The 17,055-nt window shown below is 58.5% G+C and overlaps 1 protein-coding gene across 1 annotated transcript; it reads right to left on the minus strand.

Moving 5' to 3' along the window:
- Positions 1–3,041: 3,041 nt before the first annotated feature.
- SLC6A18 (solute carrier family 6 member 18) lies at positions 3,042–15,467 on the minus strand. Its single transcript, XM_070411445.1, has 12 exons — positions 15,308–15,467; positions 13,242–13,382; positions 12,589–12,726; positions 11,846–12,027; positions 10,222–10,332; positions 9,229–9,341; positions 8,287–8,415; positions 6,902–7,058; positions 6,337–6,541; positions 5,852–6,011; positions 4,408–4,570; positions 3,042–3,311 (listed from the first exon to the last, which is right to left on the minus strand). The coding sequence occupies exons 1-12, from the start codon at positions 15,465–15,467 to the stop codon at positions 3,105–3,107; spliced, it is 1,866 nt and encodes a 621-aa protein (XP_070267546.1). The 3' UTR covers positions 3,042–3,104.
- Positions 15,468–17,055: the final 1,588 nt, after the last annotated feature.

A 17,055-nucleotide genomic window follows, 5' to 3' on the forward strand; every position in this document is an offset into this window, starting at 1 on the left:
TTGCTTGGTCCATGGTCAGGAGTTGGAGGAGTGTGGAGGGTGAGGGTATGGGGATGTGGATGACTGGCATCCCAGAGGAGCTTGTATGGGAGTGGGCAGTCTGGGGCCTTGGTGATGGGGAGGAGGGGCCACCCTCACAGCCTCACCAGAGCCTCCATACCCACCACGTCCCTGACCCGATCCCCACCTCTGGGTCCACCCTGTCCTCCAGTCCCTGTGAGGAGCCCCAGTGACAGAAGGGCTTGTCTGCGGAGTGGCAGGTGTCATCAGGAAAAGGAGCCGGAGTTAGGTCCTCCTCTTTGTGGAAACGACCCCTTGAGTGGGAGACCCTTAGCATGCCTGTCTGGACCTCTGTGGGGGGCACGCTGTGCACCAGTGGGCTATGCAGGGCCTTGGACCGAGAGCCAGAAGGATTGCACAAAGAACAACAGGAAGGGGTGGCAGCTCAAAGGAGGTGTCATTGGGGAAAAAACAACAACAGTCCCCACCAGGGGAGTTGGCGCTGGGGTGGAGTGGTGAGCACTTTGGAGGCTTCCTTCCGGATGTCCCTAATGGGGCCACGAAACGTGACAGGTGCCGTTGAGTGTACCTGGGAGGGGTTGCGTGTGTGCTGCGGTCGAAGTTTATGGATATTGCCTTGTTTACTGCTACTGCGGCGAGCGTTCAAGTAACTATGCGTTTATGGCTGACCCAAGTCCACCACGGGCATCGTAAATGCCCAGGAGAAATGAGCAGTGAGAGGCTCAGCCCCACCCTGGGCGCCAGCCTGCAGTGCCCTCACTATCGCAAACTCGGGAGGACAGCTCAGGGTGGAGGACACTCGGGGCAGGTAGGACCGGGCCCAACCAGGCCCCGCAGGCACCTGAGACAGCAGATTTCAACCTGAGCTCTGGGTTCCTTGGCGCCTGAACTACACATAGTTGGGGTGCTGTCCCAAGTTTATAGTTCAGCAAGTCTGGGGTGGGACAGGCACCTGAGCTGACCCTCGCTGGCTACCCCAAACTCACGGCACCCTGGGCATTTCGGGCATTTCCATAGCAGACTGGGCCCAGGAGGTCAGCTCTGGCTCCGTTATCCATCTCCTAGAAGCTGTAGAATCTTGTTCTCTAGGAAATAATCCTGTGGCAGCTTTACTCAGTCACGTGCACCTTTACCCAAGTGTTAAGCCCTTGAGAAGGGCGCACGCTGTGGTCAGGCTTTACTCGCTGAGAATTTCTGATTTATCTCTTTTCTCAAAACCGCTGTGCAGTCTGTCAAATTCAGGGTGAAGTGTGAAAACAATAAACTTTTTAAAAGAAGGATTGCTGGTCTTCCCTAGAACTAAACCGCATGAATGGGAGCCTATTTGCGCCTGCATCCCACAGATGTGTGTGGAGCAAGTGGAGTGAAGCTGTGAAAGGAGCAACCAGGATGCAAGGGTGAAAGCAGATGACGCCCCAGGACCCCCAAGGGCTCAGTGGTTATACCCCAGTCCCATGACCTTGCCCCTCCCTTGCCCGTGTGTGTACCTGGCTGTGAAGGGGTCCCAAACCTGGGTGGGCTCAGAACGCCCCGGTGCTGTGAGGGGCAGAACAATGACCCCCAATGTGGCCCACGCCCTAATCCCGAAACCTGCAAGGGATATTAGGTAACTAATCAGCAGACTGAAATGGGAGATGATTCTGGATTATCTAGGAGAACCAATGTGATCACAGGGTCCCTAAAAGGCTGAGAGACAGTGTGTCAGAGAGATGCCACCGGAGAAAGACTGGCCATTGCTGGCTTTTCGACAGAGGAAGGGGCAAATGTCAGGACTCGCCCAACTGTGGGGCTTACTACACACTTTGGGGTACCCTTGAATTCAGTCCATTTTCACACCCAGCTGCCGTTGGGCATCAGTCGTTCATGTTCTGTTTGCCCAGTCTGAGCTGGCTGTGGGCACAGATGGCTCCCAACAGAGGCCTGGCCTGGGCTGTGTATAACCTGCCGTAAAACTTGCTGTCTGGGGGTTTTCAGCACCCTGGACAGTGTTAGCCCAACTGGGGATTGGTTCAAAAGGCGCTTAGACAGGCATGTGCGGGGTCTTCATGGGGGTTGTTCCCAGCAGCACGTAGCCAAGGACATGATGGTCTCGGGGTGACAGGTCAGAAACAAGCCTGTGTGTTTGTGGACCTGACCCCTGGCTCCGTACCGGTGGAGAGGAGAGGGAGGGAGGGCGGGCGGGCAGGTGAGGAGCTGGGCAAGAGGCACTGTGCTGAGGGCTCTAGTGCAGGCAGGTCCTGGCTGTGGGCTGCAGGAGGGCTTGGTGCCTGGCGCCACCAGCACTGGCACCGGCACAGGGGAGTGACAGGGAGCGAGGGGAGCGGCTGGGAGTGATGTTGCCCGCCTTGGAGACAGTGGGAACCTGAATGATAATCGGCCTTTCTGTACCTTCTTGACACACATTTCAGTCTGAGAAAGTTTTAAAAGGACTAAAGGCAGTGTTTCTGATAAAACCGCAGGAGCAGCCAGGCAGCCCCAGCTCCCTGACAGGGCTCACTCCTCCCTCGAGGAGGGTCTGGGGAGGCCATGGGTTCCCTGGGACGATTCTCCATATCAGGCTGCCCACCTCGCCTGAGACAAACCCATGTCCTGCTGCCTGCATGGTTCCCTTTGCCTGCGTAGCCATGGCAGACGGTCCCCATGACCTGAGTGCGCTAGGTGCAGGGGCTGCTGCAGGCAGGGACTCATTCACTTCGCCTTGGAGATCAGCCTGAAATTCCCACCACCCACGTGGCGCAAGGCCAGTGTAAAGGGAGTGGATGTGGCTTCCTCAGGACCCGCTCCTCTGGCCTGCTTGGCAGCAGGACCTCCCTGCCACTTTGCCCATGGATCTGCCAGGTGCATCCTATGGTCACCCAGACAGTGCTGTGCAGGACCCCAGCCCGCAGGGCCCTGGCACCAGATGCCGGGCTTTCTCCCATGTGGTGAACAGCATGGACAGTGATGTCTAAGCTGGGCTGTGTGCTGAGAGGGTCGGAGGCGTGAGAGTGTCTGGAAGCAATAACCACAGGTCTCGGGGTCGGTGAGTATAATGGGGTCGGGTGATCTGTGAGCGAGGGTGTACAGGCCAGGACCTCCCGCCCTCAGCGGATCTCGCTGTCGGAGACCTTGCTGGCCTGCAGCTTCAGGCACATGTTCTGCTGCACATTCTTCTTCTTCTTCCTGCGCCAGATGGGCAGCTGGGCCATCGCAACTCCCGGGACCAACAGTGCAGGCAAGAAGGACAGGAGCCCACAGATGGCCTGCACCCAGCCCGGGTAGGACTTCTCCTGCCTCGAGGGGAACTGCTTCTGCAGAGACACAAGGCCACAGGGTGAGTGTCCAAGGGAGGGGGCAGCGTCCCCCAGACCCACCACCGGGGCAGAGCGAGGCTGACCCACAGCCAAGTGAATGTGGTGGGTGGGCAGCTTCCCCCAATCTCTTCCTGAAATGAAGCAGCAGGTTGGTTCATTCCAGGTGGATGAATGGAAAAGAGACGGGGCCAGAGGCTGCTCCCTGAGCAGTGAGGGCGCAGGCGGATGAAGGCTTAGGACAGGACGTTGGCCGAGCCTCCTGTGGGGGCTGGGCTCTGAGAGACAGGCCGGGAACCTAAGGGGCTGTGTTCTGAAAAGAGCCACCCTGTGTACCCGAGGGAACCCACCATCGCGAGGTTGCCTCGGCTTGACCCACGGGGCATCATTAGGCCCTGGGACCCCCTCTGTCCCCTCTGTTGGGGAACGAGACAACACACCGACTTCAGGTCCTTCCTTTGAGGTTCACAAGGCACTACTGTATGAACCTAATAGGATAATATTCACAAAAATTCTTTGAGAAACAGCTCCATGTCTCCTTCTCCTGCCCATGGTACCTTGGGCAGCTCCCCTTTCCAAAGGGGGATTTGGACAGAATTGCTTCCATGCTCCCCACAGGGGCACAGTGAGGTTCAGAGTGGCTAGACGGGGTGGCAGGTCAGCCGGGCCACATGGCTCAGCCCTCGGACAGGGCTTGGTGGCAGTTCAGTGACACGTGCTACATGCACCTTCTCTCATCTCAGACGGAGTGGGCAGTGTGAGGAGCTTGTCCCCACAGCACTTGGGAAGTGCAGCTGGGGCCTACACCTCTGTGTGCGGGGCTATCAGGGGGGACCTGTGATGTCACCAGAGTCTGGAAACTGCTTGTCCTCCTGCTACTGGCTGAGGCTGTTCCGGCTGCCTGAGTCACCTCTAATGCTCCAGGGCACTCTCGGGGCCTCCTGACCTCGGATGACACAGCAAAGGCAGCCCACAGGGTCACTTAGGGTACACTTGTCCACCATGAATGTCATCTGGGCTTGGGAGCACCAGAGCTGGGCCAGGCCAGGCCCGAGGCAGATCCCAGGGTCCCTGGGTCCCCATCCGAAGGACCTACGTATTGGGGGTTCCAGGCCTTGTAGCTCAGTGTTGTCCAGACCAGGAAGATAATATAAGCCACGAAGATGGTCAGCAGCAGCAGGGGGCTGATGACCTTCCAGGTCACACGCCAGTAGAGGCCAGGCCGCCTCCCGGTCATCCATTCAATGTCGTCACAGAACCTGCCAGAGACATTGGGCTTAGGTTCCCCCACCGGGCCCCATGTCTGCAAGCCCACATGCTCCGCCAGCAGCTTCATCCAGTGTCACCAAGATGTGGCCTGAGGGGCTGTGCCCCACTCCATGCCATCCTTTGCCCCCATGGCTTCCTGAGTAGCCACCCGACGGGCAGCCCTCTCAGATTCTGATGAGGACTCAACTCCCGTCGGTAAGTGGAAATGTCCTGAGCGAGCAGGTCAGTCCGGCCAAGGAAGGGGATTGGGAAGGGGATGCTTGAGGGGCTCCTTGCCTGTGCCAGTCAGCAAGGAGGAGGTCAGCCCAGCCCCAGCCTGGCCCCTGGGTGAGGTGCCTCTGGGCAGGAACTGTGAGTTCCACCCCTGGGAGGTTCAGCTGCTGGGTGAGAAGCAGCAAAGCCCCTGCCAGCCCAGCTGTGAGAAGGAAGCAGGTGCCTGACCTGGTGCCCTCAGTGCCCAGGGTGGAGAAGGGACCTGGACAGCATTGACCCCCAAATGTACAGCAGCTGCATCTAGGAGCCAATGGAAGGGCAGGACCCCCTGAGGCCCTCCCTCTGCTTGCTCCCTCCAGCCCAGCTCTACTCCAGGTGTTTCCCAAGATCCCACAGCTGGCTGAAGTCGAGGGCTCACTGTTCATCCCACATTACCAGGTCAGGCCCCTGCCAGACAGCTGCCTCTCACTTGCTCCTCTCCAGGTGGGCAGTGTCTCACCTCGGGACAAGCACGCTGGCCCCTGTGCCCACAGAGTGGGGGGAAGGCCCTGGATTTGTGACTTCCAATATTCCTTGGAACCAAGGACAGAGAGTGTGCAAGTTACAGGTGCAAATGCAGGTGTGAGTCCAGGTGTGAGTGAAGATGTGAGTGAAGATGTGAGTGACAAGTATGCAGCAGGCCTGAGCCAGGTAGAGATGGGTAGAACAGGTGCTAAGCCTTCTCGGAGGCCGCCAGGAGGGCATCTGGGCCTCCTGTGCCCTAGCGTCTACCTATCGTTGTACTTGAGGAGTCTGCCCCATGTGGCTGTAAACTAGCCATTTTGTTTCTTGTCTGCCCACAGTCTGGGAGGCTGGTACAGCCACATGGGTGGGCCCTGTGGGGGCTTCTGTGGATACCTGAGCGCCACTCTTGGGAGGGGCCTCAGATGATTCTGTCTCATCTCTGTAGCTGCCCTGGAGACTGGCAGCCACGATGCCCAGACATTGTATACAAGGGATGCTGGGGACAGAGGGGCAGGACCCCAGCCCCAGCCGACGCCAAAGGAAGTGGAACTCACCGTTCCATCCCATAAACATAGACGACGCCGATCACCTCGAAGAAGGCGAAGATGATCAGGTTCAGGGAAGCAGCGTATTTGTCGAAAACCTCAAGCCAGTAGTTCCCGGACTGCAGCGTGAAGCAGGTTGCCACGAGGAAGCAGAGCAGGCAGACCGTCCCTGCGGGCACGCACACTCATGCCTCGCAAGCCGCCCTGCTGCTGCCCGCCCAGCTCTCCCACCCTCCCCCTGTCTGCTTGTCCCCACCGATTCCTGAACTGTGCCCAGAGGGCAGTGTGAGAAGGGATCCCTGCTCTAGCCCTGCTCCGCTCCCCATCATGGCCCTTGGGAGTTAGTATAGGGCCACTGGGGCCAGCACTGAGAGGTGACAAGGCTGACCCCGCCCTCCGTGAGACGGACACGGCCCTTGAGCCCTCATGGAGGAGGGCGTCTGGAGAGTGGTTAGGAGTGAAACCAGAGGCAGGTGAACAGCGAGGACACTCACCAGTCAGGATCTCCTTGGGAACCCACCGTGGCAGGACCCCCATATCCAGGAGTGGCGTGATGACACCCTCGATGTTCCCGAACATGGATGACAGTCCCAAGGTGAACAGCATCGAGAAGAAGAGCACGGCCCACGCGGGCGATCCCGGCATGTGCAGGATGGCCTCCGTGAAGACAATGAAGGCCAGGCCCGTGCCTGAGGCGCTCTGCAAGACACGCACAGCCGCACTGGGACACACGTGCACGGGCTCCCAAGCTTGACACATACACCGACACTCCTCATGCTCAGACACACGCACCAACATGTCCTGTACTGGCAGACATGTGCCCTGACACCCTCCTGGCCTCGGGTGAGGTGCCTTCAACAGCCTGTAGCTAGCATGTGCCCTGGGACCCGGGCCGCTGGGCTCAGGCACCATCAGACCACTGCCTTGAGGACCTGCCCATCTCAGCCTGCTGCACGGGCCCCGAGGGTCAGCGGGCCCTGTGCGCAGCTGCCAACTCCTCCACAACCAGTGACGCCCTCCCATGGCCAGCCGTCAGCAGCAAGGCCAGGCCCTCAGTACCTTATCCAGAAAGTCTTGCAGACGGCAGGACTCCAGATGCAGCCCGGCCAACCTCTCAGGCTGGGTGGCATTCAGGTGTGTGAGGACAGCAGCGTACTCGTCGTTGGAGATGCTCTGGTCTGGGAAATCAAACTCATTGGTGAGGCTGAGGATGTTCCTGCAGGGACAGAGGCGGAGTAAGCGCTCAGTGGGCCCGGCTCCCACAACTGAACACGCCCAGAAAGGACCACGACCATCCCAGTGAGGGTCAGCCCCTCGGAGCTGCCAGGGTCTCCAGGACACCCAGTGGAGGGCGGGCCTGGAGGGGACGCTCCCCAGTAGGTACAACTGGCCCTGGGCAGTGGCAGCTCCTTGCCTCCTGCACCTGTGGGTCCCCAGCCAACACTGGGCACAGAGCTCCCCGAAGGCCCGGGGAGGGTGGGCCAAGCTCTGCTCCTCTAGCCTCAAAGTCGGAAGAGCTTCGCGCCGCCTCCAGGGCTCCTGACCCAAAGGAGTATCGTAGGTGCTTCTGTATTTGCAAGTTTGCCTGCTTGTTACAGTTATTTGTAACCTCAGAGTCAGCACCGTGGCCCTTCCGTTGTATCTGAGGACATGTTCAGAGCGGTATGTCCCACCGAGACCGGCCAGGCCCGCACCGCCTTCCTGTCTCACCTCTACTGTGGACAGGATCCTTCTTACAGCCCAGTTAGGGCCACGGTTTTCACATCTTTTGTGCCTTTTGATGGTGATTTTGCTGTTTAAATGTCCCCCAAGGACAGTACTGATGTGTCACTAAATGCAGTGAGTAGGACACGCCGCCCGGAAGCTTAACCGGCTGACCCCTAGCCCAGTTAATGGATCAACAGCTCGTGTTCACCAGGCGTCTCGGGGGGGATTACACTGCCCCCAGGGCACAGGCCCGCAGCGCCTCTGGAACCTTCCACCCCTCCTGGGAGCACTGTCTGTCCTCTTCCTTCCTCTGCAGGCTCGGCCCAGCACCTCAGAACAGTGTCACGTTAGCACCGTGGACATGGCATGGACATGGCGGAGCACCTTCTGCAGCTCTCGGGGGGCGTCCTTCCTGCCTCTCCAGCTCCTGGTGCTCTCGGCTTGCCGGGCCGTGGCCGTACCCCTGAAGCCTCTGCTTGTCATCACACGGCCTCTCCCTGTGTGTCTGTCTCATATAAGAACCCTCTCCTGGATTCAGGGCACCCTATCCAGTATGATCTCATCTTGATCAACACTCTCTGCAAAGACCCTATTTTCAAATCAGGTCACGTTCGATGTTTTGGGTGAACATACCCTTTGGGGGACACTCCCCCTTTTGCCCTAAGGAACGAGGAGGTCACTGAGTGGGACCCTAGGGCAGCAGGCCCCATCTGGTGGCCCTAGGACACTGTGCTCACCTGTCCAAGCAGAGCCCGTAGTCATTGGCCGCCTTGAACCCCAAGACAGAGAAGACAGCAATGGAGGCGTAGAGGGAGGTCATGCTGTTGATCAGGGCGATGGTCACTGCGTCCTTCTCGCAGTCGTTCCTGAGCAGATGGAGCGCCTGGCTGTGGTTAGGCCCTCGGGGAGGACACTCGGAGGGAGCGTGCTGCCTCAGCACCCCATCTGGATGCCCCCACGCTGCTCCGGGCCCTCTTGTGCGTGACCCAGAAACTCTGCACTGTTCCTGGTGCTCTCAGGACAGCCTTGGCCCCTCCTGCCCACCCCTCCTCACCAGCCCCTCCTGCCTCCAGGCTGCTGAGGTGGGTGAACTAACTGAGCTACTGGGGTGAGAGTTGAGACAGTAACTTGTCAACACAGCCAGGGCCCAGCTGGCCTTGGCCTCCGCCCCCTGCCCCTGCCCGCTCTGAGAGGCGAGAACACTGACACCACAGGAATTCAGTTTAGGGGTGTCACAGGGCCTCCACTGTGTAGTTTACGATGCCGTGGTTGTCACGGGAGTACCAGGTGGCTGTGGCTCCTTGCAGAGCGGAGGCCTAGTCTGCTTTAGTGACTACAGAGGCGACACGTGTGGCATCTCTGCTCCACGACCTCGGGAGCCACACGCGTGGCCTGTGTTGGTGTGCCCGACCCAGTTATGGCCTTGTTCCTGGGTTTGGTTATCTGGGCTCTCTTCCAGCAGCGGCTCTGGAACGTGCGGGCGGCTGCCTGGAGGCCCTGACCTCTGGCCCCAGGGATGACTCAGTAATTGCTGGAATGCCCAGAATCTGGTCTCATCTCATGTTCGCCTTCGCTTGCCCTCTGTCCCAGGCAGGAAGCCCCATAAAGATGTGCTTAGTGAGATAGGCCCGGCACCTCGGCACCTCGGTTGGAAGGGACCCACCCGAGCCTGGCCCTACCTGGGCGGGTTGTAACTCGCTAACGCGATGTGTCCTCCGAAGGCCAAGGACAGAGAGAAGAATATCTGGGTGGCTGCGTCCAGCCACACCCGGGGGCTCTGGAGGGTCTGCATCTGGAGGGAGACAGGAGGCCCCTGTGCCACAGCCAACCTCACCTGCCCCACGCCTGCTGTCCCAGGGCTTGCCCAGGACTTCCTCTGGGCAGCGGTCATGAGTGGCGTCACCTGCTCAGGCCCAGGGGCAGTTGAGGACCATGCAGGAGGGAGTGTGCTTGGAAGGGCCGCTTGCAAACTCGGCCTCCCGTCCTGTGACGTGTCAAAGAACCCACAGCTCCCGTCCACATGGGACACGTGGGTGCTGAGAACTTGGCTGCAGACCCTCTCAGGCTGGAAATGGGTCTGAGCGACTTGAACCTGGGTGTGCTGATCTGCTCCTCTCAGACCTGGTGGATTTGAGTGACTTGAAGTCTCCCACCTGCAGGGGGGTGGGGGTGAGGGGGCAAACACACTTCCACACAAATGTCCCCTTCCCTTCCCCTGGGGCGGGCACTGCCTGGGGAGCCTGGGGCGTGTGGTGCAGCCCCCGGAAGCTGACAGGGGCTGCTGGGATCTGGAGAGCATGGAATGTCTAGAAGGGCTGTGGGCTTTGGTGGGCAGGCCCCTTGGTCCCGTGGCTCCTTGCCTGGTGGGGCTGTGCAGCTAGACGAGGTTCTCAGAGGTGTGGGATCCAGGGCACTAGGGATGGGACAGCAGGTGCCCAGCCAGCCTCTCCCCTGAGCCCAACATCCTGCAAGCACCAAAGTCCGCATGCCCCAAACCGTGTCCTCCTCCTGCTCCCTTCACCCTGACCCTGACCTCCTTCCCGAGGCCCACGGTCCCCTCCTCCTCCTCCTCACCCCACGAGGCCAGGGGGTGGGATGAGCTGGGCTGGGCTTGGCTGTGGTCCTACTTGTGTGCTCCCTGGTGCCTGGACTTCCATTTGAGACCCACTTACGTTGGGAGTGAACAGGTAGATTAACCCTTCCGTCGCGCCGGGCAGGGTGAGTCCTCTGATAAGGAAGATGGTCAGGACCAGGTAGGGGAACAAGGCTGTGAAATAAATTACCTGAAAGAAAGACCAGATTGTGAGACTTTTCAATGCTATCTGTTCCGCATAAAAATCTTTAGAGAGGCAGGCCTGCTGGGGACACGCCTCAGTGGCCAGTGGCCCGTCATTCATCTGGGACCTGGTCAGGTCAGGGCGGAGGGCACTGGGGAGGTGGTGGGTGGGATTCGGTCAAGCTTGGAGGGGTCGGAGCTGGCTGTGGTGGTCACAGTGGACTCACATAGGTGTTTGTGCCTGTGGGTCAGCTGAGGGAAGCACTGACTTCCTGTGCGGCGGCCTCCCTCTTGTTCACACTGTAGGCATTGAGTTCTCGCTTCACCTCTTCCCACCCCGACCCCCTGGCTGGCCACTCTCAGGTCCTCAGGGTCCCACTCTTGCCCACACCCGCACCCACTCTCAGCCCAGTTTGGGCAGGAGTCTGCACACACGGTGTCGATGCAAAATCAATCTCCTTTCTCACTGCCCCCCAGACTGACTTTGGCGGTCACCCTGGCACAAAGTGACAGGGACTTTCTTAACTGGGCCGCCTGGAGTAGCTGGCTGGCTTGTTGGGCCTCACAGCTGCTCCGTCACCCTCAGTAACTCCAGTCCTCTCAAGTGTGGAGACCCTCATGTGAGAGGAGCTGTGACGCCCACATGCCCACTGAGGAGCATCCAGGTGCACACGTGGGTGGGTCTGTGCAAGAGCCGCACAGCCACGACCGGGAGCCGGGGTCTGCAGGTGCCTGGACCTGCACGGAGTGACTTAAAAAGATAGGTATGGCCCTTGCTGATATGGCTCAGTTGGTTGAAGCAACGTCCTGCACACCAAAGGGTCAGAAGTTCAAGTCCCAGTTAGGGCACATACCTAGGTTATGAGTTCAATCCCTGCTCAGGGATTGTGTGTGCGGCAGCCAATGGATGTTTTTTCTCTTATATCGATGTTTCTCTTTCTCTTCCTCTCTCTTCCTCTCTCTTTGGAATCAATTAAAAATATATCCTCAGGTGAGGATTAAAGAGAGGGGGGGCAGAATACTCAAAAAAGAAAGAAAAAGAAACAAAGAACAGACCTAACAAGTTCAAAACAAACACAAGTGACAGACTTATATGAACCAGGTCAATAATTGCATTAAATGTAAGCGGTCTGAACACCCTACACAAAAGGCAGGGATCATCAGATTAGATTGGGGGAAAAGCAAGACCAACTGCATGCTGTCGAGGACAAGAAACGCACTTTAAACAGAGGTTCCAACAGGTTAAAAGAAGCAGAATGGAAAAACATAGGATGTCAACATGGTCGGAGAAGGCTGGGCGGCTATGTTAATATCTTAATCGACTTCAGAGCAAAGTCTATGACTAGGGTAAGGACGGTCACTCTGTACGGATAAAGGCATTGATTCTCCAAGGAGATATGACAGTCTTGATGCCCAAACCTCTCCCAGCAGAGCCTCTAAATCCACTCTGACGGCAGTGGGGGGAGGGGGCTCTGCACCCGGAGGGAGTGAGGGAGAGGGTCTGCCCCGCAGGCTCTCACCTTTCCGGTGGATTCGATGCCTCTGATGACACACAGGTACAGGACTGCCCAGCAGGCCGCCAAGCAGACCAGCAGCCGCCACTGGATGGAGCCGCTGTAATCGATGTCGGCCGTGATGTTCAGTGTCTGCCGGTACCAGAAGTAGCTGACGGAGCTGCTGCCCTGGCACTCCTCCACGAACCCTGAAACCAGGAGGTCTGGTCACGGGGCTGGTCTCGGGGCTCAGGTGGGATTTGGGCTTTGCATCCTCCGCCCAGGGATGAGACTGTGCATAATGCACCCTGGACCGGTGCCCTCCTCTGCCCAGGGCGCCCAGTATGGCCAATAGGGTGGACACAGGGAGCCGCCAGGCCTGATTTACTGCCAGGCACCCAGGGCCAGCACTGTTCAGAATGAGTGAAACGCAAGCTCATACCAACCAGAGGTGGGAGGGGAGAACGTGAGCCAACTGCTGAAAACAATGACCGTTTCCCACGTGGCCGAGATCTAGTCAGATCCAGCACCAGGCTGGGGTCTGGACCTAACAACCTAATTCAGCCAACGCCGCCATCCCCTGCTAACCCTCTCATCACTGGGCCCAGCGTGGCTCTAAGCCCACAGCAGAGCGTGTCTGTGGGCCCCTGGGCCCAGCAGTGAGCAGAGACAAAGGAGAAGAGAATCGGAGTTCAGACGCGCTATTTCAGGGTGACCATGAGGGGCTCCGCGCAAAGGCAGGGCGTGGACTCCCCTGGTCCCGGCACTACCTGTCTGGTTGAGGTTCAGCGGGCAGGTGCTCCAGGGCAGCGGGTGCTGGAAGGAGTTGAGGAGGTACCATAGCACCCAGGTCAGGACGGTGTTGTAGTAGAGACTGATCAGGAAGGACGCGGTGAAGCAGCCCAGCCCTGTGGGCACACGACGGACCGTCACCGTCCTCCCTGTTACAGACTGTCTTGACTCACCTTCCGACATTTCTGCTGCCCCACATCTGGCCGAATCTCCTGGCTGAGGATGCATCATTATATGAAGCCCTGCTCAACCCCTTCATCCATGCCCACGAGCTTCCGGGGCACGCGGGCTCAGCGTGTGCACAGGCCCACAGGGCTCAGGACACGGGACAGCCTGCCGCTGCTCTGTGGGGCCAGCGTGTTGCCTCCTTCTCCTGCACCCTGAGCTCACTCCATGCAACACCCTCCACCCAAGTCTGTCCTCAGGGGAACCGAATGGGGCCTCCTCAGAGTGTGACTGGGGGTGGCTCCCACAGGGACACTGCTGCCGGGGTCTCCCTGCATCTTTACACCAGGTCCCTCCTTTGCCTGCAGGTTCTGAATCACAAGCAAACCCACCACGCCCTGGAATGGCAGCCCTCACCCTGTCCCTCCCCTGCAGCTATGGGCAGGGTCCCAGAAAGGCAGCGTACCGACTCCGCCCAGGTAGGGGGAGATGGCCTTCCACACCCCGACACTGCCTCTGCGCAGGCGCTGGCCGATGGCGAGCTCGATGTGGAACAGCGGGATCCCCTCAAAGGCCAGGGCGATGAGGTAGGGGATGAGGAAGGCCCCTGCAAGGACGCTGCGGTCAGCAGGGCATGGCGCCTGGGCAGGACGATCACTGCGGCCTCCCTGAGCAGGGAAGGAGCGCACGTGGGGCCTGGTGCTGCTGTCTTAAATCACTTGGCCACATCCAACTTGTCAGTGCTTTGGAGGCGCTTTCATCAGCAAATGGGCTGTTGTGTTCCTACTGAGACCCCGTGACCCCTGGTGACTGGCTCCCTCGGGCCATGGAGTTGTTCCATTCACACAGAATTCTGGGGAAGGTCAGTGCCTCAGATTGTCTGCCCAGCTGTGCCCCATGTTGGGGTGGGACCTGTCTCTCTGACCCTCGCCGCCGTGCAGCGGAAGGAGCGGAACAGAAAGCTTGGTCCTGGTGGCTGAGCCGTGTGAGAGGAGCCCTGGCTTCTCCCAGAGCCACAGACCCGGGCACCCAGCACGATCAGGACCTGCAGCCTCTGCCTGCAAGGCCTGCAGACCGGGCCGGCTCTCCCACCCCAGACCCTGGGCCTCCCTGGGCTGTCGGGAGAATGGTGTTGTGAGCTTTCCGAGGGGCCTGGGGGAGGCTCACTGACGGGAGACACAAGGCTCAAGGTGCTGCCTTGCCCCAACCCCCCATAAAGGTTCTGACACCTCTGGGGGCAAGTGACAGGCAAGTTTCCTCCATCTCGTCTACATTTTCAAAAATTTCTACATGCCATGAACCTTCTTATATTCAGAAAAAATAAGCAAACTTTACAGAAGTGTTGCCCTTATGACCAGGCAAAGCCACGTCAAGCAGTGCCTTTGTCGGCTCTGCTCTGCTCTGCGAAGTGGGGCCATGGAGCTCCTGCAGAGCCCAGACCTTCCTACCCGTTTTCCTCAGACTCAGCCCTGTCCCCTGGCTCCCTGTGGCCACCAGGACAGCCACCTGCTTGCCCTGGAAGTGGGAAAGGATGGCTCCTGACCAGAAAGTGTGGGGGGAGAGCTCACCCACCCACCCACAGACTTTCCTTTGACCCTCGCTTCCGAGGCAGGAAGGGCCAGAGGAATTGCCCAAAGAGATGCTCCCCACATTTCCAACCAGAGACCTCCTGGGGCCTGGTGATCACCTCGAGGGACCCTCTGGGAGCCCTCAAGTCGCTCAGGAGCAGAGGTGCCTGGAAGGCAAGTGGACCTGGCACGGAGGCAGGACAGCCCCTAGAGGGTGGGGCCCCACAGAAGAATGAGCCCAGGCTGGGAAGTCCCTGCTCATCATGTCGGGGAACAAAATCTGGAGCTGATCCATGACGGCTGCCCGGGGTGGTTCATGCCTGTCTGTGCCCTCAAGTCCTCACGCACGTTCACGCTGCACCAAGAGAGACAAGCTCACGGCTTTAGTCGTGTCCTTCTGTCAATAAAATGACTCTACTGCCCTGGCTGGTAGCTCAGCTGATTACAGCATCGTCCGGATATGCCAATTTTGCAGTCTTGATCCCCAGTCAGGACACATACAAGAATCAACCAATGAGTGCTTAAATAATGCAACAACAACCCCCCCCCCCCTCCGATTCCTTTCTCTAAAAATCAATTAAAAAAAAAAAAAAGAGAGAGACTCTAACAGGCTGCATTTCCCCATAGACCCGCAGTCTCCTGTGGAGACCTGCTGTCTTAGGAATGCTCGAAGCCCAACCTCTTTCGAAGAGAGCAAGGAGCTGACTGCGCAAAGACTCAGGAACCAAAGGCCTGGCAAGTCTGACACAGGGGCAACCCCAAGGCAAGGCTGGGTAGGAGCAGCGTTGGGAGGGTTCGCCTGGGTCCCAAGAGCTCTGATGCCCTCAGACGGTTTCTCCCTGGGCCATGGCGTAGCGCTCTTTCCGGAAGGACCACTCCCACCCAGCAGGAACCAGTGACGACCCAGGCCGAGGTGCGACCGTTCCCCTTGTCCTGTTTGAAGATACGGCCGGCACAGGCTCACCTCCCCCGTGGCTCTGGCACAGGTACGGGAACCTCCAGATGTTGCCCAGGCCCACGGCAAACCCCACACAGCTCAGGAGATACTGGAGCTTGTTGTCCCACTTGGGCCTCTCATCCTCGCTGCTGTCCCCCGGTGGGTCTGGTCCCGGGGCGCTCGCCATGCCTGGTCTCTGGAACCCTGGAGACTCAATGCTCGGGCCTCGGCTGGGCCTTGAAGCAAGGAATAGTCTCCCCTTCAGGTGTATTTTTTTTGTTATTTAAAGGAAAACCGTAGATCCAGTTAATTGCTAACTCAGCCAGGCCCTGCTCTGGCACGCAGCCCCTCCCTGGCCCCCTCCGATCTCGTATGCTCGGTGCTGACAGCCCGCAGGTGCCACCACCAATGAACCATTTCCAACAAGGGCCCCTGTTCCCTGCAGGGACACTCAGGGGCCCCAAGACTGGGGCACACTTGGCTATCTTGATTCTGAGATAATCGTCTAAGAAATACTACAGAGAGCCATGCACCCAGTTCCCCCAATGGCAACATCTTGCAAAGATCTTGTCAACATCACAATGGGATGTTGATGTCCATATGTCAGCTCAGGACCTGTCCATCACCAGAGGGTCCCTCCTGTCTCTTTTTCTTTCTTTTTAAAATATATTTTTATTGATTTCAGAGAGGAAAGGAGAGGGCGAAAGAGATAGAAACATCAATGATAAGAGAGAATCATTGATTGGCTGCCTCCCACACACCACCCACTGGGGATCGAGCCGGCAACCCCGGGCGTGCACCCCTGACCGGAATCAAACCTGGGACCCTTCAGTCCGCAGGCCGACGCTCCATCCACTGAGCAAGCCAGCTAGGGCACCTCCTGTCTCTTCTTATGGACACACCAACCATCCTTCCACTTCTACCCTCTCCCTAACCCCTGACACCTCTAATCTATAGTTGTCATTTCAACAATGTTATATAAATGGAATCACACAGTGGTGACCTTTGGGGTCAAGGGTGGGGGTGGGGTAGGATGGGCTTCCTTCTCTTAGCCCTGCAGCTTCCCCCCACGCTCAGCACCCAGTGCCACCCTCAACATCCACTGCTGTCCTCAGGCAGCAGGTGGGCAGGGTGACACCCACTTCACACAGGGCCACCCCACCCACCACACCTGTGCTCCGTGGACATCAGGCCATGGCTTCTTCAGAGGAAGCCCTGGAAACAGAACCCCAGCTCTGTACCGTCCTTTCAGATGGCTCGGCTGCTCCCTCTGCTCATCCCTCTACATTTGAACAATAGTTAGGCTGAGAATATGAAATACAATGATTTATTTATACACTTTATGCTCATAAAACCTGCATGTCTAACAATTTGCAAAGCTAGCACATCTGTAAAATGAGGCACTCATCAGGGGACAGGAACTGATGGGATTAGCCCACCCAGTCTCTCCTCTCCTGCACCCCCGGATGCTGATGAGCGTTTCCCAATCAAGGGTCAGAACTTTGTGGAGAGAAGGAGGTGAGGTCCCACAGAGGCCAGTGGCACCTGGTGGTGGGGACCAGAGCGTGGTGGGGCCTGTGGGCCTCCTGGGCAGGGATGCGCTAACGTGGCCTGGGGTGGAGAGCCGTGAGCAGGCCTCCCATCCCACCTCTGGAAGTTTCTATAGATCATGGTGGTCAGGTGACCGGCCATGTAAGAGGACTGCAGACATGCCAAGGTGTTTGGAGGTTTTCAGCCATGTTTCAGGGCTGAAATCTGTGGTCGCTGTTGCACAG

The sequence above is a fragment of the Myotis yumanensis genome, unplaced genomic scaffold, assembly GCF_028538775.1.
Source record: "Myotis yumanensis isolate MYYU_CA2020_CCGP unplaced genomic scaffold, mMyoYum1.0.hap1 SCAF_4, whole genome shotgun sequence".
Classification (NCBI taxonomy): domain Eukaryota; kingdom Metazoa; phylum Chordata; class Mammalia; order Chiroptera; family Vespertilionidae; genus Myotis; species Myotis yumanensis.

Excerpts from the sequence above, each read along its gene's own strand:
- SLC6A18 (XM_070411445.1), bottom strand. The coding sequence starts at position 15,467 with ATGGCGAGCGCCCCGGGACCAGACCCACCGGGGGACAGCAGCGAGGAT. Across the intron at positions 9,342-10,221 it reads TCTACCTGTTCACTCCCAAC|ATGCAGACCCTCCAGAGCCC; the intron begins GTAAGTGGGTCT and ends GTCTCCCTCCAG. Across the intron at positions 4,571-5,851 it reads TATGTTTATGGGATGGAACG|GTTCTGTGACGACATTGAAT; the intron begins GTGAGTTCCACT and ends TGTCTCTGGCAG.